Source organism: Nerophis lumbriciformis, linkage group LG14 (genome assembly GCF_033978685.3).
Source record: "Nerophis lumbriciformis linkage group LG14, RoL_Nlum_v2.1, whole genome shotgun sequence".
NCBI lineage: Eukaryota > Metazoa > Chordata > Actinopteri > Syngnathiformes > Syngnathidae > Nerophis > Nerophis lumbriciformis.
In genome coordinates this window covers 17,546,324-17,568,462 of record NC_084561.2, presented here as the reverse complement: position 1 = coordinate 17,568,462, position 22,139 = coordinate 17,546,324, and the positions used below count along the sequence as shown (strand labels likewise).

Below are 22,139 nucleotides of genomic sequence, written 5' to 3'. Positions count from 1 at the left end.
TAGAATGACAGGTTAAGTAGAGCAGGGTAGTTCTTGACGTCATCAGAGTGCGCCACTACTTGAAAGGAGGCGGTGTCAGGGCGCTGCCGTCTATTTACGACCTGAATTTCTACTAAAACTGGTATTTATACAATACTGCCTCCAAAATTATATTTATTTCAGTGTTTTCTAAATTGAGAGGGGCCTACAGCTAATTGGATGGACAGTTTAGTTTATGAGCAACGAGTCATGTTTATTTGGCTAGCACCCGCTAGCCGGAGCTAGTCCATGTATGCAGAACTGCTTTCGAAATGAAAGGAAATCATTTATTTATATTTTAATTTTACTCGTAAGCTTATCTGTTTGTTAATTTGTACGTATGATGGTTGTATTGTGAAACTATGTACTAATATAGTTTTATGTTTTTTTGCTCACCCTATTTGTACATTTGACCATTTAACCACTTTCAAATGTTGGAAATAATCTGTATTGTTGTGTAGGTATGTATACACTACTCTCAATAAATAAGGACTATTTCGTTTAAAATTTCAGAATGAGCCTAAATGCCCTATAACCTTTTACAAGTGAATTATTAAAAAAAAAAAACTTAACTGGAGATGTCCGATATTGTCCAACTCTTAACTACCGATTCTGATATCAACCGATACCGATACACACAGTCGTGGAATTAACACATTATTATGCCTAATTTTGTTATGATGCATTAAACAATGTAACAAAGTTTTCCAAAATAAATCAACTCAAGTTATGGGGAAAAAAAGCCAACATGTGACTGCCATATTTATTATTGAAGTCACAAAGTGCAGCGGTGGGTGTACATTGTAGCAATCCGGAAGAGTTAGTGCTGCAAGGGGTTCTGGGTATTTGTTCTGTTGTGTTTATGATGTGTTACGGTGCGGATGTTCTCCCGAAATGTGTTTGACATTCTTGTTTGGTGTGGGTTCACAGTGTGGCGCATATTTGTAACAGTGTTAAAGTTGTTTATACGGCCACCCTCAATGTGACCTGTATGGCTTTTGACCGAGTATGCCTTGCATTCAATTGTGTGTGTGAAAAGCTGTAGATATTATGTGACTGGGCCGGCACTCAAAGGCAGTTCCTTTAAGGCACGCCCGCAATTCTTGTTGTCTGGGTGGAAATCGGGAGAATGGTTGCCCCGGGAGATTTTCGGGAAGGGCACTGAAATTCGGGAGTCCCCCGGGAAAATCGGGAGGGTTGGCAAGTATGACTGGGAGACACAACTGCTCTGTACTTATCCCTACGTCCGTGTACCACTCCATACAGCAGCGTTTTAAAAAGTCATACATTTTACTTTTTCAAACCGATACCAATAATTTCCGATATTACATTTTAAAGCATTTATCGGCCGATAATATCGGCAGTCCAATATTATCGGACATCTCTAAACTTAACTATTCAGTACGTTTTGCACAACTTGCTGTTTTCTGACAGGGAGCTGAACGGTAGTAGTTTACAATGCAATTGCTCAAGATGCAAGAACAGACAAAGAAAAATTAGTTTGAAAAACATGTTTTTTAAAGTGGTTGCATCAATCTGGTGGAAGATGTCCCACTGTGTCTAATGATGAAGTTATTTCCCCTGTCTTGTCAGCGGAACAGCGGCTGCTGGGATGCCAAAGAAGTTCCAGGGTGAGAACTCCAAGGCGGTCACAGCCAGAGCCCGCAAGGCGGAGGCCAAGGCAGTTGCTGACGCCCGCAAGAAGCAGGAGGAAGATGATGCCCTGTGGCAGGAAACTGACAAACATGTACTCAAAAAAGAGCAGAGAAAGGTAGGCACCGTCTATCAATTGTTCTATCTTAGCTTCAATGCAATTCCATGGATCAGCTGTACTTAATAATGAACTACCAAAACCAGTGAAGTTGGCATGTTGTGTAAATGGTACGGTAAATAAAAACAGAAGACAATGATTTGCAAATCCTTTTCAACCTATATTCAATTGAATAGACTGCAAAGACAAGATATTTAATGTTCAAACTGAGAAACTAAATTTATTTTTGCAAATGATCATTAACTTCGAATATAATGGTAGCAACACATTGCAAAAAAGTTGGCACACGGGCATTTTTACCACTGTCTTAAATCGCCTTTCCTTTTAACAACACTCGGTAAACGTTTGGGAACTGAGGAGACCAATTTTTTAAGATTTTCAGGTGGAATTCTTTCCCATTCTTGCTTGATGTACAGCTTAAGTTTTTCAACAGTCCGGGGTCTCCGTTGGCTTATTTTACGCTTCATAATGCGCCACATATTTTCAATGGGAAACAGGTCTGGACTACAGGCAGGCCAGTCTAGTACCCGCACTCTTTTACTACAAAGCCACGCTTTTGTAGCACATGCAGAATGTGGCTTGGCATTGTCTTGCTGAAATAAGCAGAGGCATCCATGAAAAACACATTGCTTGGATGGCAACATATGTCTCTCCAAAACCTGTATGTACCTTTCAGCATTAATGGTGCCTTCACAGATGTGTAAGTTACCCATGGCTTGTGCACTAATACACCCCCCCTCCCCCTCATACTATCAGAGATGTTGGCTTTTGAACTTTGTGCCTATAACAGACCGGATGGTTCTTGTCCTCTTTGGACATCCACAGTCTCCAAAAACAATTTGGAAATGTGGACTTGTCAGACCACAGAACACTTTTCCACTTTGCATCAGTCCATCTTAGATGAGCTCGGGCCAAGCGAAGCCGGCGGCGTTTCTGGGTGTTGTTGATAAATGGCTTTGGCTTTGCATAGTACAGTTTTAACTTGCACTTAGAGATGTAGCGACTACCTGTTGTTACTGACAGGGGTTTTCTGATGTGTTCCTGAGCCCATGTGGTGATATCCTTTACACACTGATGTCGGTTTTTGATGCAGTACCGCCAGATTCTCTGAACCTTTTAATGATGTTACGGACCGTAGATGGTGAAATCCCTAAATTTCTTGCAATAGCTTGTTGAGAAATGTTGTTCTTAAACGCATTTGTTCACAAAGTGGTGACCCTCGCCCCATCCTTGTTTGTGAATGACGGAGCATTTAATGGAAGCTGCTTTTATACCCAATCATTTCAACCACCTGTTCCCAACTAGCCTGTTCACCTGTGGGATGTTCCAAATAAGTGTTTGATGAGCATTCCTCAGTCTTTTTTGCCACCTGTGCCAGCTTTTTTGAAACATGTTGCAGGCATTAAATTCCAAATGAGCCAATATTTGCAAAACATAACAAAGTTTACCAGTTCGAAGGTTAAATGTCTTGTCTTTGCAGTCTATTCAATTGAATATAGGTTGAAAAGGATTTGCAAATCATTGTATTCTGTTTTTATTCAGGATTTACACAACGTGCCAACTTCACTGGTTTTGGGGTTTGTATAAACGTCTCAACATTTCATGAGAAATAAATAAAATGGAGAGACTTGCAGAGCACTTATAGCTGAAAAGAGCCCCAGTAAGACGGCTTTAAGTGTCTGACCCAATCCGCCTTTTTACTTGATTGTATTTAATGCAGAGTAGTGAATTATAAATGATGTGTGGAAATGCATTGAAACATAAATTTCTTGAACAGGATTTGTACACCGAAAATAGTTTTTTTTAGTCCACAGCGAATCCGTCCTTCTTTCCAAGCTGGTTTGTTGGCTTTTTGGACCCATGTTGAGCTAGCAAAATAGACAAAAGTAGGTAAATGGGGGGAAAATAAAGACACGTTGCAGCACTGACTATGACTGACAGTGACTAGTGCAGACCTGGGCAATTATTTTGACTCTGGGGCCACATTGAGAGAAAATAATGTGCCATTTTCCCAGGTCTGGACTAGCGTGTGCTTCCTGCGCAGCAAGTGACGTGTAAGGCTGCGCCTCCTCATCATTACTGCGCCCCGCTTTTTGCCTGCAGGCGTTATAGAAATGAATGACTGAATGAAGCATTTATACACAGAGACATGAATCTCACATGGAGGCAAATTTAGCTCGATCTATAAGTTTGTCATTTGAAAAGTTTGCAAATTCAGGGGCTCGTAAATCGGTTCAACTGTGTACTTCTCTCATGATCAGTGCAGTGCTGCTTTTTCAGTAGTTTTGTATGTTTCTGTTTGAGTTTCTGTTCTTGTCAGCTGTTCCGTCCCTCGAACCACATTGCCAAATACTTTACATAGTCTCTGTATTGTGTAAATGGTTAGATAAACCACTTTTAAAGAAGCAGGACCGGTGAGTTAGAAGTCTTCTACCTTTTCAAGGACGACAAGGAGAAGAGGAGGATGGAGATGTTAGAAAGAAAGAAGGAAACTCAGCGACTTCTGGATGAGGAGAATGCCAGAATTAAAGGCAAAGCCCAGAAGGAGGGCGCAAGTACAGGTGGAAAAGTGACTCGAGCCCAGATTGAGGAGGTCATTCATAATGTGCCGCAGCCTCGGGAGCTTAAACCACAAGGTAAGCACCAAGACGACGTTGTTATTAAAGTCAGAGATGATACACACTTTAATAACCAAACAATTTCAAATGATGACTTCCAGAAAAGAGCCATCTAGAGACTCCGCTGGAAGAAAATGTGAACAGAATTGTCTTAGAGGAAGGAACGGCAGAAGCAAGAACGATAGAGGATGCCATTGCAGTGCTCAGGTACCAATCATTCCCTCTAAATGTTTTATTGATCAGTGGATGTAAACAGCATGAGAGATTACTGCAAAATTGTCATTTTATTAATAACTTCAATAATCGTCTAGATAATAGCTTTAAAATGTTCAAGTTTACTACCTCTGTCACATAGTAAAAAATAAGACGTTTGTATGACAACATATTTTTCGGGTCCAAACTTAATGGCTTTATTTGTCAGTTCGAGCAGATTGAGGTCACTCCCAGTTCAACTGAGTCATTTGTACGATTGTGTACCAACATGCGTCACAGCAAGCCTTGTCACATTCCTCTCTTCTCCAATTGGTCAGCGGTGGCGGCAAGTGTAAACAGGAAGAAGGTGGGCGTAGTGAATGAAATAGCACTGAAACACAACCCAAAAATAGTTGCTTGTTGATAATGTGAATAATGGAAAAGACAGTCTAGCAAGCAAGAGTACACCGGGAGCTAGACAAGCATGCTGAAAAGATGTGCTGCTTGAGCATGAATGAAGATCTACACAATCACCAGTTTAGGGTCTTGCCTAATAAGTGAATTTGTCAGTTGGAGTGGATCGAGAGTGGATTGCTTTTATACCACAAGGGAACCGCGCTAACATTCTTTCGAATTATGCCGAGATCAGTGCTGTATAAAATGAAGTGTTGCCAAACCCCTCTGTCCTATTTTCTCTCTCTAGTTACCCGCTATCCATGCGTTTTTTAGTAACAAGACGAACGCAGTAGACCACGACTTAAAGTGATCCTTGAAATACTTTAGACCAGTGATTCTCAAACTTTGGTATGTTATGCCAAAGAATCACTTAATCAAATATTGTAATGATGTGAATCGAGCCGTTATTAAAGGTTTATTATACAGAACGGAAGTCGTTACAATCCGACAACTTTAGGCCATAGTCGACGCCAAAATAAACAATTAAGACACAAACAGAACCATCTTACGCCATCATTTCTATCACTCAACCCAACTCTATTTTAGTATTATTTAAGTACAATGTTTATTTACCTTTTATGTGCAATTAATTTTATTTGATTCATTATTTAAGTACCGTATTTTTCGGACTATAAGTCACAGTTTTTTTCATAGTTTGGCCGGGGGTGCGACTTATACTCAGGAGCGACTTATTTGTGAAATTATTAACACATTACTGTAAAATATCAAATAATATTATTTAGCTCATTCACGTAAGAGACTAGACGCCTAAGATTTCATGGGATTTAGCGATTAGGAGTGACAGATTGTTTGGTAAATGTTCTATATGTTATAGTTATTTGAATGACTCTTACTATTATGATATGTTACGTTAACATACCAGGCACGTTCTCAGTTGGTTATTTATGCTTCATATAACGTACACTTATTCAGCCTGTTGTTCACTATTCTTTATTTATTTTAAATTGCCTTGCAAATGTCTATTCTTGGTGTTGGGTTTTATCAAATACATTTTCCCAAAAAATGCGACTTATACTCCAGTGCGACTTATATATGTTTTTTTCCTTCTCTATTATGCATTTTCGGCCGGTGCGACTTATACTCCGAAAAATACGATACAGTGTTTTATTTTTTCTGTATTCAAACACAGTGTTACTGTTCCGTGTGTAATGTTACAGTGGCCAAAAATACTAAATAAACTTGTTAAATAAAACATCTGCCATGTTTTTAATGAATACTTAGCCCTACTACGGTACTGTATTTTAATGTCGGTCGTTATGTTGGTACTTGATAAGCCCATTTTTTCTAAGGTGGTACTTGGTTTAAAATAGTTTGAGAACCACTACTTTAGATGTTTTGTAGACTTGTTTGGTTTTTGGCATCTTATTTGTCCAGCTTCCATACTCGTTTGTATACACTTCACAAGAAATGGATTGACGGCAAACTCCGTAGCTTGCTGGCTTTGGTGCGCTAGCTTTCTGAGAGTCTTATTTTGTTAGCACAGGCAGAATGGAGCTGCACTTTTATTTTGGCAACAGGAACTGTGCGGTCTGTCTTTAGACTTTTGACAGCAGATACCGGGGCAGAGTCTGTTAAAATAAAAAGTGTTTCTCGCCTTCCTGCCTGTAGTTTTTTCCTAATACTGAACTCACAGCAGCCAGCTTCATCTCACAAGATCCTCGGGTGCCGTGAGCGTCAATCAAGTGGCGAAAGTGACGTCATAGTGAAGATTGATGATTGCAAATTTTTACGTCTATTTTTTTAATGCCTGGCTGGCGAGCAAATGACACACCCTCCACGATCAACCGGGAGCTTGCTGTTGACCTGATGGGCACTCCTGCTGTAGACATTTTGTAAACCTCAACGGAATGCTGTATCTCTAATTGTTTGTTGACTCGAGCGATTGACTATGTATGTGTACATTAAAGCATGCACTTTTCATTTGAAAGAAGAACACGGTAGACCGGGATTCTTTCATAGAAATAACCCCATTTGGGTCTCAAATTTCATGTCAACACAAGCGGGCGACTAAGGGTTACCCCTTAATGTAATTGAATGTGGTACTTCACCACAGCTTTTTCATGACCATCACACCTAGAAAATAAGGTTGTTGTTTTTTTTAAACAAATTAAAGTGATATAATGTTTTGTAGTCTCCAGAAGAAATGACACAAAGTTCAACGCTATATTTAACTTTTATTATCAGTCTTATAATAACAAACAGTACAGTTCCAACAGGTTTGACCCCCCGTGCAAACACTTTCGTCTTTGTGCTTCCGCGCTTCCCCGTACACACAACAGCACATCCTCATTCTCCGCCAATCACCTGTGTTCGCAAACATGGGAAAAACTGACCTCAAATCCAAAACACACAAATATTAAACATTACCCGACCAGCAGACCAGCTGGTCGTTACAGTATGAATTTATATATGTATATAGCCTATTATTTGCACACTATTGACAAGTGATGTACCGAAAAAAATACTTTGATTATCCAAAAACATGCTGCCGAACCCGAATGTAAACAAAACGCACACCATTATCTGGAGCGTTGTCAGCATGTCTGCAACGTTGATGTAATTTTAACATATCACAGATATACCCGCGGACAGCCATCTACAAAATGTGCAAATATTAAGAGGAGAGTGGCGGCTTTTGCGGAGAGAGTCCAACTTGAGCAACAGCACGAAGCAAGTGTGACGTCAAGCTCACTGCAGCTTGCTTCTTTCGTCAGACACATTGATCTCCAAACACGACTACATTCTATAATAATACCAGAAGAAAATGCTAGATTTGTTGCTAGTTGTTTTTAATGAAAAACTCTTTATAAGTCTCTAGACACAAATCCCAACAAAGTACACTGTACAATAAGCAGCAAAATCTTCAAATACGGCAAACTGATAATATATTTGTTAATACTAATTAGTAATAACAGATTAGTTTTTAAATGTATGTATACATTTTTGAGCCTTTTTAAAGAAAAAATATCATTGCAAATTAGTTGATGGTGACCACTCCCATAACCATGCCCCCACCGCCACAAGTATCCTGGCAGTTTACGTGAAACCCTGATGTAGATCGTCTTAAAGTGGGCAGTTTTTAATATTTAAGAAGGAGCATTGTGGACAGGGACTTAATGTGTGTTGGTATTTTGTTGACTGTCAACATAACATGTTTTCAGCGAAAGCAGGTGACTATGTATGTTGATGTCAACTTAAGGTGGACATGGTTTAGTACCAGGAAAAACACGCTGCAAACTTGATGAGTTTGTTGGTATTTTGTAGACTGTCGACATAAGTGGGGCGTTTTTTCAGGGAAATAACACGTGTAGGTCTCAATTTTTTGTCAACACAGGCTGTTGACTACGTATGTCAACATAGACTTGGAGCATGCACTTCTTAGTCACAAGAAAAATGCGGTGGACCAGGACTTGATAAGTTTATTGATATACTGTAGCCTTTTCATGAAGAACAAGGTGGACTGGGACTTGATGACTTTGTTTATATACTGTCGACGTAAACAGAACATTCTTTCATAGAAATAACCCCAATTTGGTCTCAAATTTTATGTCAACACAAGCGGGGGGACATGTATCAATGTCGACTCAAAGTGGGCAGTTTTTAGTGTTAAGAAGAAACTTGGTGGGCTGAGACTTGATGAGGTTGTTGATATTTTGTAGCCTGTCGCCATAAATGGGACATTTTTTTAAACTCCCTTGGGTCTTATAAAAATTCTCGACACAAGCGGGGGCGACCGTGTATGTTGACGTTAACTTAAAAGTGGACATTGTTTAGTAATAGAAAAAGCATGGTGCACAGGGACTTGATGAGTTTGTTGGTATTTTGTAGACTGTCGACATAAAGGGGACGTTTTTTCATGGAAATAACTCCCTCTGGTCTCAATTTTTTGTCAACGCAAGCGATTGACTACATATGTTGTCTTCTTTGACATTGCACTTCTTAGTCACAAGACAAATGCAGTGGACCAGGACTTGATGAGTTTGTTGATATACTGTAGACATTTTGTAGACCTAAACAAAATGCTGTGTCTCAAATTTTTGTTGATTCAAGCGATCGACTATGCTGGTGTGTGTCGACTTAAAGCGTTCACTTTTCATTTGAAAGAAGAACAAGGTGGGACGGGACTAGATGACCATGTCGATATACTGTCGACATAAACAGAACATTCTTTCTTAGAAATGACCCCATTTGGGTCTCGAATTTTGTCAACACAAGCGGGCGACCATGTATGTTAACATCAACTTAAAGTGGGCAGTTTTTATTATTTAGGAATAAACATGGTGTACTGAGATTTGAGGAGTTTATTCTTTTGTAGCCTGTCGACATAAATGGGACGTGATTTAACCACCTTGGGTCTAAAAAATTTTGGCAACACAAATGGTCGATAATGTATGTTTTTCTTTTAAACATTTGTTTATTGAACTTTTTGACACACACTTAACATAAATATAATACAGTACAAATCAAATGTTCTTTTTTCCACCCACCCGAAAAAAAAATCAGTCAAATAAGCACAGGAAAATATTGATATAAAGCCACAGACAACTGCCCTTCTTAATGCCCACAACATGATGCAGCAGTACACAAAAGCAAACAAAAGGCTCATCAATCATCCACAATTCCACCACGTCTCAATTGGGGCCAAACTGGGGATCTCCTTTACATATTTTAAGAAAGAACCCCATACTTCTTGAAATTTTACAGAACCATTTAATGTCAGCCTAATTTTCTCCAATCTAAAGAAATAAAGAATATCTCTGATCCAGTGGGTGTGGCAGGGAAGGGCTGCACCTTTCCAATTAAGCACAATAATTATTCTAGCGAACAAAGTAGTGAATGCCACCAGATTTTGGGGGGATTTGCTGAGAGAAGATGACAGAGGGGCTACATCGAATAGTCCACTTAGCAGGGGTCCTCAACCTTTTTTCCACCAGGGACTAGTTTAATGTATGCGGTATTTTCACGGACTGGCTTTCCACGTGTGGCAGAAAAAAACAGCTAAAAAATGAGCATGAAAAATCAACTCATAACGCTTAAGTCGTGGGAGCCCTGGGCGTGTTTCTTTGCGAAAAGAGATGGTCCCCGGCACGTTGATGGCATATACTATATACCAGTGTTTCTTAACCATTGTTGGGCTGCGAGCGCCCCCTAGAATGTAATATATCTGTTTTTCAGCTGTGGTCCGTATAGGCTGCTGCAGTACTTAGTTGTAATACACTTTTCCACCACTTGTGGCAGTAATGACAATATAAAACAAACAAAAGAAGTCTGGCGCAAATGTCGTAGAGAAATTTCTTAAGCGCAAACAATATGACTAAAGTGGTGAAGCTGTATTTTCATTGGCAATTTAATTTTATTGACAGTTTAGTTAAGAAAAATATTTATTATTAATTTAACTTATTTATTTTTGCACAACATAATACATATTGTTTGATTAGTATTTATTTTTCTAATCAGCCTGACCTGAGCCCAAGGTTTATTTGTTAAATTAATTATAATCTTTGTGATTGACACCTGCTTTTATATCAATTGACAAGGTAGTAAACTGTAATTAGGTTAGAAATATGTTCTTAATAAAATCAAGAATAAGATTACTCATTCAGTGTTAATATTTGAGTTGTCCCCAGACCCCTCTGTAGAGGAAAAGTTGGGCACCAAGGTCAAAAAGGTTAAGAACCCTTGCTATATACAATGACCCTGCTGGGAACTGCAAATGGAAATTAGCCATAGGCTAAAATTTGGCACGTTAACATTTTATATGTACATTAATGTGCATTGTGCCATGTACTATAACAAATGGTGACTTCCTATCATGATTTGTAATAATCATCTATAAACAAGCTATTGGTGTGTTTAGTGAGACAGGCGAAAGTTAAGTCGTAGAAAATGCGGTAGTTTAAAAATTACTTAATGTTTCTGTGCGGCCCGGTAGCAAATGCGTCATGGACCGTTGCCGGTCCCCGAGACCGGTGGTTGGGGACCACTGACTTAGAGGATTGGTTTCAATTATTTCCCCAATTACCAAAGACAAATTATTAAAAATGATGTCCAATAACTGCACAGGGATGGGCAGAGCCAAAACGTACTGTATGTATTAAGTTAGCTGGAGACTGTTTGCACCAAATCGACTATGTATGTTGACGTCAACTTAAAGTTGACACTTTTTCGTAACAAGACAAATGCTGTAGACCAGGACTTGATGAGTTTGTTTATATACTGTAGACATGAACAGATTTGTATTCATAGAAATGACGCCTTTCTGTCTCAAATTTTTGGAGTCCACAACGCATGTCTGCGTGTACTCGATGACTGTATGAGTACACCCTTCAGACTGGCGTGGCCACAAAGCATGTTTGATGTTCCAATGCTCCTGTCTTTCAGCGTGGTGCCTGAGGACCTGGACCGCCACCCTGAGCGCAGGTTGAAAGCCGCTTTCACTGCCTACGAGGAAACCAACATGCCTCGATTAAAGATGGAAAACCCCAACATGAGATTGTCTCAGCTGAAGCAGCAGCTGAAGAAAGAGTGGACAAAGGCTCCCGAAAACCCCCTGAATCAAAAGTTTGCCGTTTACAACTCCAAGTGAAGGCACCACCTGACACTTAGATTCTATTGAAAACTGTCCCTCGCACATTGGAGTCCTCATTCATCCTAAATTGTGTTGCTACAGGGAACATCATAATAATTGTTTCTTCTAGAAGACTCTGCTCTCTAACAGGGCATGTCTTCATCTGACACGCTAAATGACGTCATTGTTGGACACGGTTGGATTTCAGATGTTTCCTTACTAACTTATTAAATTTAGGCATGCGATGAGAATTCCCCATTCTAAGTTCTTCATTCAGTTTAAAGGTGAGGTCCATTTGTTCTGAGCATATTTCAGACACACGGTCATTCTTGAGTTCTTGACCACGTGTCAGAGTGGCTGAATTTAGCTTATCTCCTCCAACAGACTGTGTGGCCATTAGTGATTAGTTTGCCGTGATTTTTTGTTTTATTCTTATTGTCCTTAGAAATTAGGAGACACGTGGATGGGGACATTTGAGGTGCTGTGGACACCCTGCCTTAGCTACCAATGATTTAATCTCTCATTAAATGGAATATGTAATGGTGCAAGTGAACTTGATTGAAAAATCGTATTCTTTTCATGTTCCCTTTGCAGCCAACTTTTAATATATGTACCGTATTTTTCGGACTATAAGTCGCAGTTTTTTTCATAGTTTGGCCGGGGGTGCGACTTATACTCAGGAGCGACTTATGTGTGAAGTTATGAACACATTACCGTAAAATATCAAATATTATTTAGCTCATTCACGTAAGAGACTAGACGTATAAGATTTCATGGGATTTAGCGATTAGGAGTGACAGATTGTTTGGTAAACGTATAGCATGTTCTATATGTTATAGTTATTTGAATGACTCTTACCATAATATGTTACGTTAACATACCAGGCACGTTTTCAGTTGGTTATTTATGCGTCATATAATGTACACTTATTCATCCTGTTCACTATTCTTTATTTATTTTAAATTGCCTTTCAAATGTCTATTCTTGGTGTTGGCTTTTATCAAATAAATTTCCCCCAAAAATGCGACTTTTAGTCCAGTACGACTTATATATGTTTTTTTCCTTCTTTATTATGCATTTTCGGCAGGTGCGACTTATACTCCGGAGCGACTTATACTCCGAAAAATACGGTATATATTTAAATGAAATGTTGTTTTTTTCCTGAATGTGTTTTATTTCATCTGTTCCACGACAGTGTTGCTGCTGCTCACATTTTTATTATTTTTTTGTTTTTCTACAGCACAGCAACTTTTACTCAAGGCTGCTGAGGCAGCAGACTTTCAGGCTTTGTTGCTTTGCTTCATGCCAAGTGGTTGACAGTGAGTACTGCTAAGCTGGCTAAACACATTATTAGACAAATAAAATGGTTGAATTTATGTTAATAAGCTTAATGAGAACCTTCATAGGTAAGCTTAACAAAGTTACATTGACGTATTACTGTTTTTTCAGTGAGCACCTTTGACGTTGGGCCAATTTACTTACCATGTTTTCAAATAATCTCCCAACAGAACAATAAAAATAAAAAAACTTCACAGAATACAATATAATTGTGAACATTTTAGCAAGGCCTATGTATTGTTCTGTCAGCAGATTATTATGCTTATTTCATGTTAAATTGTTTTTATCCAAAAAAAACTAATATTATCTATCCATCCATTTTCTACCGTTTGTCCCTTTCGGGGTCTTCCTTGTTTATTTCAGATATTTTTGTCTTCCATACATTCATTTATTTATGTTGGACAGCCACTAATAGACTTGCCACTATTTGTTAAACCCCTTGCTCATAAACACATTATAACTGTCTGTGAATAGAGCTTGCGTGGCTGATCTGGCTGGCCCTTTACGTGCACCTCCAAAAAATTATAGCTTTGCATCACCGGTGACGCGAAGCTGTGATAGGTCGTTTTTTTTTCGTACATCATTTCAGGGTTTTCATGTTTGACCTCGACTTGTTTACGGGTCGCACAGCCCACCATCGCACGCGTTTTCTCCTCCAATTTCGTAATAAAATACACAATATAAGATGACCATTGTTTTAAAATAATTAGTTCCAGATCTAACAGCAATTTTGGTGTTGCTTCAGTCGCCATTGTTTACTACAACTACTACACACAGGAAGCTAATAGCTAGCAAACAAGAGTTGTGGTTGCTCACTCAGGAAAACACTGCCTCTACAAACAAATAAAGGCTCCGTCATGGGGATGCGAGTTACGTGATGCATGAGCGTATTTCAGCCTTTACTCTGTACAGTAGATGGTATCGTAACTCTGCTTCTCAACATGCGCCTAGTCTGCCAGAGAATAAGAAGACATAGCAGGAGGGATCAGTGTTGCTACCTTAGCACTACAGGTAAAAGCCTGTAAATTAGAATATTTTGAAAAACTTGATTTATTTCAGTAATTGCATTCAAAAGGTGTAACTTGTACATTATATTTATTCATTGCACACAGACTGATGCATTCAAATGTTTATTTCATTTAATTTTGATGATTTGAAGTGGCAACAAATGAAAATCCAAAATTCCGTGTGTCACAAAATTAGAATATTACTTAAGGCTAATACAAAAAAGGGATTTTTAGAAATGTTGGCCAACTGAAAAGTATGAAAATGAAAAATATGAGCATGTACAATACTCAATACTTGGTTGGAGCTCCTTTTGCCTCAATTACTGCGTTAATGCGGCGTGGCATGGAGTCGATGAGTTTCTGGCACTGCTCAGGTGTTATGAGAGCCCAGGTTGCTCTGATAGTGGCCTTCAACTCTTCTGCGTTTTTGGGTCTGGCATTCTGCATCTTCCTTTTCACAATACCCCACAGATTTTCTATGGGGCTAAGGTCAGGGGAGTTGGCGGGCCAATTTAGAACAGAAATACCACGGTCCGTAAACCAGGCACGGGTAGATTTTGCGCTGTGTGCAGGCGCCAAGTCCTGTTGGAACTTGAAATCTCCATCTCCATAGAGCAGGTCAGCAGCAGGAAGCATGAAGTGCTCTAAAACTTGCTGGTAGACGGCTGCGTTGACCCTGGATCTCAGGAAATAGAGTGGACCGACACCAGCAGATGACATGGCACCCCAAACCATCACCCAACCATGCAAATTTTGCATTTCCTTTGGAAATCGAGGTCCCAGAGTCTGGAGGAAGACAGGAGAGGCACAGGATCCACGTTGCCTGAAGTCTAGTGTAAAGTTTCCACCATCAGTGATGGTTTGGGGTGCCATGTCATCTGCTGGTATCGGTCCACTCTGTTTCCTGAGATCCAGGGTCAACGCAGCCTTCTACCAGCAAGTTTTAGAGCACTTCATGCTTCCTGCTGCTGACCTGCTCTATGGAGATGGAGATTTCAAGTTCCAACAGGACTTGGCGCCTGCACACAGCGCAAAATCTACTCGTGCCTGGTTTACGGACCATGGTATTTCTGTTCTAAATTGGCCCGCCAACTCCCCTGACCTTAGCCCCATAGAAAATCTGTGGGGTATTGTGAAAAGGAAGATGCAGAATGCCAGACCCAAAAACGCAGAAGAGTTGAAGGCCACTATCAGAGCAACCTGGGCTCTCATAACACCTGAGCAGTGCCAGAAACTCTTCGACTCCATGCCATGCCGCATTAACGCAGTACCGGTAATTGAGGCAAAAGGAGCTCCAACCAAGTATTGAGTATTGTACATGCTCATATTTTTCATTTTCATACTTTTCAGTTGGCCAACATTTCTAAAAATCCCTTTTTTGTATTAGCCTTAAGTAATATTCTAATTTTGTGACACACGGAATTTTGGATTTTCATTTGTTGCCACTTCAAATCATCAAAATTAAATGAAATAAACATTTGAATGCATCAGTCTGTGTGCAATGAATAAATATAATGTACAAGTTACACCTTTTGAATGCAATTACTGAAATAAATCAAGTTTTTCAAAATATTCTAATATACTGGCTTTTACCTGTATATTTGGCAAGTATTCAGCACTCATAAAAGTTCATTTGCTTTCCATGTTTTTAGTTGTTGTTGTCGTTTGTCAAAAGGAAACAGAATGAAAACATCTGGTGTCACAGTTTTATTCAGGGATTTATTGATGCTCCAACATTTTTTTGTTATTTTTAAGACATCTGAAGGGGCCTTGTTCTCACTGCCCTGATTTATTCGAAGCCGATTTAACATTGGACACTTTGGTGCAGCCGTGCTCTTGTGTCGGAGCAGATAAGAGGCCTTTTGAACCGCGGAGCATCAATGACAAAGCGCAACTGATCTTTTATTTGCCCCGTTTTACATTGAAAGCAAGCGGGTCCTCTGTGGGGATCAGTGGATCCAGTCCTGGCCGATATCTGTGATCTTGTTCTTCAACTGTCTGATGTGTCACGCCGTTGTTTGCATCCTAACCTGACCCCTGTTCCCTCCCACTGCCACCTATTTGCATGACCAGGCCAGCTGCCAATCCCCCCCCCCACTCCCCACTCCCTTTTCTTTTCTTCAGACTGAATTCTAATCACTATTTTCAAAGGAGAGCATCTCCAAAGTACCTTTTATCAAGTCTGCAGACAGGAGGAGGAAGCACCCACTCCCTCGCCTCTTCTTGGCACTCTGCTTCTGGAGTACCTCAAGCGGGAACCTTCTTCTACAACTCCGGAGGAAAAGAACAAATAGACGGTAAGGATCACCTGTGGATTTTTCATTTTGATGGGTTATGATATTTCAAAAACTGTACTGTAAAAACAGATATATCCTCAGTTGTGAAACTTGGGTTTTATTGCAACTATTTAAAGCCAGTGTATACTTTTTAATATCAATTTATTTGCAAGGTGACTATTTTTCTTTATTTTGAAGTCTGTCAAAGTTAATTAAAATATGTTCTATAATAAATCATTCTATATTTCTTTTTTTCTAATAAAGTAAACTGATGGACCTGTACAATTATTATGTCAGCCTTTTTTGATTTCTGTGTTTAGTGTACAAACAAAATTAAAGGGGTCACATCTGTTTTTGTCAAAATGTGTTAACACCCTGCTCGGCAAGTTGAGTGCCTTAAATAACGGTTTGCTACACATTTATTATTTGCACTTTACAAAAGCCTACTTTTAACAGTTTCACTTTTTTTTCCAATTTCAGTTTTGCTTCAGGAAATAAATTATGTATTCATTTTATTTATTTAAAACAGTGCTTCTCAAATAGTGGACAATAAGTAGGGATATGCGAAACGATACTGAAATATCCATACCAGGTCTTTATGCTCTAATATCGTTTGTTAAATCCAAATATCGGATGCTTTAGTTCAGAGGTGTCCAAAATTTTTTCACCAAGGGCCGCAAACTAAAAAGTCAAAGTATGCAAGGGCCGTATTGAGATATATATATATATATATATAATTTTTTAAATGCGAAAAACAGATTAAAGACAGCACTTTGTGTTAGCTCTGTATTATAGGTGACTAAGTATATTATTAATTGTTAGAATGTTTTAACCCTTTCTCATACATACCAAGTTTTTGTCCTCTTTTTTTCTTACATTTTTACTGTTATTTTCCAATGTAAGAATAGAATAAAAATAGTACTAATAATATGGTTGTGTAACTGCATAAACTAGTGTGTAAAAAATTCTGTCTATACAACAATATTAATGTTCAGTCACACGTTGTAATTTTTCAAATTAATTAATAAGATAGTGTTATTGTATTTTTTATTAACTACCTAAACTTTGTTTAAATAATTTTTATTTTTATTTTGAGAGATTCTAATATTTTAGATCAGGGGTTTCTAAACTTTTTCCACCAAGGACCGCATCCTAAAGTCAAGTATGTGGGGGCCATTTTGATATTTTATTATTTTTCTAAAAATGCTATTAACGGATATATATTTAAAGACAAAACGTTGTCATAGGTGACTAAGTATATTAGTATTGATTATCCATCCATTTTCTACCGCTTGTCCCTCTCGATTACTTTAAAAATGTCAGCTCTTCTCATTACATTCCAATTTGATGCCCTTTTTTCTTACATTTTTACTGTTGTCTTTTTAGATAACTACATTATTATTTGCAAACACACAACTTTTTTAATTTTGGCAGACATATTAGGTATAGTTTCACAAAGTATCAGACCGGTATCGCAGTCTAAATTTACTCAGTATCGGATGGGAAAGAAAATCAGTGGTATCACAGGTCACGAACAATAAGGTGTTGTGGGGGCGTGAGAAAACATTACACAAGTCTTCAGCTCGGTGGTATGTTGGTGCTGGTGCCAGCAACTGAAAAAAGAGTGGTTTGTACGAATAAATACATAAATAATATCAGATTTTGAATCGTTTTCAATTTGTAGGGGCAGGGAGGGTGGGAAAAAAATTTCCCCAAAGGGGGAAAGTTTATAACTATAGATCAAAATATGATATAAATAAAGTTTATAATAACTATAGATAAATGTATATCCTGTCAATTATTTATTTTAAATCTGATTAATCACACTTTGAAATTTAGATTAATCATGATTGATCTCAGATTATTACACGCCTGCATAAATTAAATCAACTTTAAAAAGACCCCAATATTTGGACACAAGTGCAATTTTGTTGTCATAATGTCATACAGGAACATTTTTTCAAATGTTTTATTTGAATGCTCGTCATTTTACTGCGCGAAATTTGGTATTAGTTTTATCAGGGTGTATTTTGAAGTGAATTTTGCCAGCGAGCACACTATTCAGTCGACTCACTAATTTTTAGGAATATATATATATTTTATTTTATTTGTATTTTTTCCAGATTTTTGTTCTTCATCTGTCATTTTAGTTCTTATTTGTTGCGTATTAAAAAAGGCTCATTGTGGAGTTTGTGTGAAGAGTTCTTAGGAAAAATGTACCTGTTGGATGACTTGCGTTTTGACCTTTTTGATTTTGACTCAAAAACAAATGAAACATGGACATTTGATATGATTTTTTTGCATGCTGTGATGTGTTAAAGGCGCTACTAGAATGTGAAAAAGACAAAACGTGCTATTGTGTTTCAGCCGTGCAGAGATGCCATGAGGTTGATTTTGGTTAAACCCACCAATGCCACCCGCCGCCTGGACAGCACAGGTCAGTTGTTCCGTGATGGCGACCGTGAGCGTTGCTCTTCAAGAGGTCCCTCGCCCCCGACCAAAAGTCCAGAGAGGGTGCATGAAAGATACTCTGGAAGCCTCATGGAAGCGACGTCGCCAACGCAGGAGACAAGTCTGTGCTGTGCTCCTTCAGCACCCCATGAAACATCCAATGGCGTCATTCCGTCCCCAAAGGTTTGTGGTGAGATGATGTCCCAGCTGCAGACTGACAACATGACAATATCACAGCTGAGTAATCAAGACTGGCTGCTGCTTTGTGGCCAGGTTAGCAACGAAGGGGGTGATTCGTCAAGTGGCGTCACGGGGCATCCAAACCTTAATGACACATGTGCGTGTTCCTGTCCCGATCAATCGGGAGCGTCAATCTTTCAACCACAGTCAAATCACACTTCAGGCCATGGTTGTCTCTCGCACAAAACGAACATTTCCTCTGCACCCAAGTCGCAGTTCTTCTCCGCAAGCAGCCAGGTTTTCCCGCATGATACAAATCAAAGCTTGAATGTTGCCCAAAACCATTCACACGGGAGCTTTTTTGCACAACAAGCTTGCAATCATCTCAAAGACACCAATTCCAACTTGTTCAACATCCCGCTGTACACCAGTGATTGTCCTGAGACGCTCCCCCAACACTCGCAGACCGCCGTTATTGGGCAGCCCACCTGGAGAGACGCCGCCAAGCATCGGGAAAAGCAACACGGACGCAGTTCTGTCAGCGGCGATGACACCTGGAGGTCGCATGGAGATTCGTCCTCCATTTTCAAGTGTCGCCATCTCTCATCCATCTATCCTACCAGGACGGTACGTGTCAAGAGGTCGTCTACGCCAGCTGCTAACAACACTGTCCAGTCGTCCTCTACCGGTCACTATACCTCACTGGATCACCACGACTTAGCGGAGGAGGCAACAAGACCACGACAAAGTCAGGTAATGTATATTTTGATATGTAAGTTTGAAAGTTGTTGGGCCCAAAATCCACACACGTCTGGCATAATAAGTAAGTCTGTCAAATGTAATGAGTGACTAATCCCAAAAAATTATCACTTTAATCATCTATAAACGCAGATTAACCATTGTGCAAAATAGGCATTACATGTGATATGACTGTTCAGTTTGAAGGTTAGCGGTCTGAAATTTTCCTAGGGAGTTTTTTTGAATAATAAAATTGGATTGTGTTTTTGATTGCAATGTTGGTAGAGTAGGATACAACAATAAAGTACACACACTTTCTCTTAAGAACTCTTTCGGTCACATTGAGTCCCATTATAACTACTATTTTTAACAGACTGGTATATGGTATGGACTGGTATATTACTATGATTTTTCCATTAACACCAAATTAATCTCATTCTTTGTTGATCAAAAAACAAGAACATTTAGTTGTTGATGTAATTGCGCCAATTAACTACCAGATGACACCAGAAAAACTTGAGCATAATTGTTAGAGCCTTGATGAGCATAAATGAGTTAAACTTCCATTAAACCGCTAAAATGCAATGAAAATGATCTCGGGCAGTTATATATAACATGGCAGATATAAATAAAAGACTTGTGTGAACTTGACCACCACGACTTAGCAAAGGAGGGAACGAGACCATGACAAAGTCAGGTACAGTAAGTTATATTTAAATTAGACTTTTGTTGGGATTTTGTGCTTAGTAGGCCCAAAATCAACACTTTTCTGGCATAACAATTAGGGCTGTCAAAAGTAACGATTTAACTTGTGATTATTCACAAGCAATACTTGCATTAATCATGTACACTTGCACAGTTATACACAGATTAACCCTTGTGTACCCCTTGGGGCAAAAACGGCCATTGCATGTGTTCCCTATGTGATATGATTGTTTTGTTTGAAGGTTAGCAGGCTGTCATTTTTCCAGGGAGCTCTTATTTATTCATATAGGGAGCTCTTATTTATTTATTTATATATTATTTATATATATATATATATATATATATATATATATATGCGACCCCAAAGGGAATAAGCGGTAGAAAATGGATGGATGGATATATATATATATATATATATATATATATATATATATATATATATATATATATATATATATATATATATATATATATATATCCATCCATCCATCCATCCATTTTCTACCGCTTATTCCCTTTGGGGTCGCATATATATATATATATATATATATATATATATATATATATATATATATATATATATATATATATATATATATATATATATATATATATATATGCGACCCCAAAGGGAATAAGCGGTAGAAAATATATATATATATATACATATATATATATATATATATGTATATATATATGTATGTGTGGGAAAAAAATCACAAGACTATTTCATCTCTACAGGCCTGTTTCATGAGGGGGGGTACCCTCAATCATCAGGAGATTTTAATGGGAGCATTCACATACCATGGTTTATATAGGGCACAGAGTGGGTGGGTACAGGCTGGCCTAGGGGCGTGGTGATTGGCTCATGTGTTACCTAGGAGGTGTTTCCGTCTATGGCGGCATGTTGTTACAATTTCGCTGCGCTTGTTGAGGGATGACAGGTCTGGACGGTAAATAATAAACAATTTCTCTTTCAAGCATAGGTTGCATCTTTTATTACCACTATTGTAAGGTGTGCTGGATGCAAGAATTTGCCACGTTATTGAATATTCAACATTATTGTCTTTGAGGTCCCAAATGTGTTTGATGAGTTCTGTGGTATTTCGCAGGTTTTTGTTCCTGAAAGAAGCCTTGTGATTGTTCCATCTGGTTTTGAATTCTCCCTCGGTTAATCCTACATATGTGTCGGATGTGTTAATGTCCTTGCGTATTACCTTAGATTGGTAGACAACTGATGCTTGTAAGCATCCCCCGTTGAGAGGGCAATCAGGTTTCTTTCGACAGTTACAGTCTTTGTTGGTTTTGGAGTCGCTCTGTCTGGGGGCCGACGGCTCATTTGCAATTGTTTTGTTGTGGTTTGAGATGATTTGTCGTATATTGTTCATGCAGCTGTAGCTCAATTTAATGTTGTTCTTGTTGAATACTTTTCTTAGGGTGTTGTCTTTGGGAAAGTGTTTGTCGATCAGATTGAGGAATTTGTGTCCAATGTTAGTTGAGACGTTTTTGCTGTATGGGGGGTTGTACCAGATGATGTCGTTTCGTTTTCTGTTCTTTTTTGGCTGGTTTCCTGGCGTGGGTTCATAGGTGAGGGTGAAATTGTATCCGCTTTCATCAAGGGCTTTTTGGTACGGGGGGGTTGCTTGGTCAAATTCAGCTTTGCTAGATGACAGCATCGGTAGGTATTCTTTTCGTGGTGGTGGGTGGGTGGTTGCTGTCATGGTGCACGTATTGGAGTGTTGTGTTGGGTTTCGTGAATGGTTGGTAGCTGTTATTTCTCAGGTTGAAAGTGACGTCAAG

The 22,139-nt window shown here is 38.8% G+C and overlaps 2 protein-coding genes across 4 annotated transcripts in view; both read left to right on the top strand.

Moving 5' to 3' along the window:
* Positions 1 to 28: 28 nt before the first annotated feature.
* On the top strand, positions 29 to 12,197 carry ccdc124 (coiled-coil domain containing 124). The gene is made up of 5 exons (XM_061975968.1): positions 29 to 121; positions 1,612 to 1,789; positions 4,233 to 4,425; positions 4,509 to 4,614; positions 11,458 to 12,197. The coding sequence occupies exons 2-5, from the start codon at positions 1,631 to 1,633 to the stop codon at positions 11,660 to 11,662; spliced, it is 663 nt and encodes a 220-aa protein (XP_061831952.1). The 5' UTR covers positions 29 to 121; positions 1,612 to 1,630; the 3' UTR covers positions 11,663 to 12,197.
* A 3,387-nt stretch (positions 12,198 to 15,584) lies between these two features.
* LOC133616559 (small conductance calcium-activated potassium channel protein 3-like) overlaps positions 15,585 to 22,139 on the top strand; it is a 29,479-nt gene continuing 22,924 nt past the window's right edge. For 2 of the 3 annotated variants that reach the window (XM_061975969.1, XM_061975972.2), the window contains exons 1-2: positions 15,585 to 16,286; positions 18,633 to 19,649. In XM_061975969.1, coding sequence (XP_061831953.1) covers positions 18,648 to 19,649 — 1,002 coding nt within the window. In that variant the 5' untranslated portion in view covers positions 15,585 to 16,286; positions 18,633 to 18,647. The remainder of the gene's footprint in view (positions 16,287 to 18,632; positions 19,650 to 22,139) is intronic. The other variant, XM_061975970.1, reaches the window with a different exon arrangement.

What these genes read in the sequence shown, in the direction of transcription:
- ccdc124 (XM_061975968.1), top strand. Translation starts at nt 1,631, where the DNA reads ATGCCAAAGAAGTTCCAGGGTGAGAACTCCAAGGCGGTCACAGCCAGA. An exon ending in TCAAAAAAGAGCAGAGAAAG is followed by an intron (nt 1,790 to 4,232) that starts GTAGGCACCGTC and finishes TACCTTTTCAAG; the next exon opens with GACGACAAGGAGAAGAGGAG. An exon ending in TCGGGAGCTTAAACCACAAG is followed by an intron (nt 4,426 to 4,508) that starts GTAAGCACCAAG and finishes GATGACTTCCAG; the next exon opens with AAAAGAGCCATCTAGAGACT.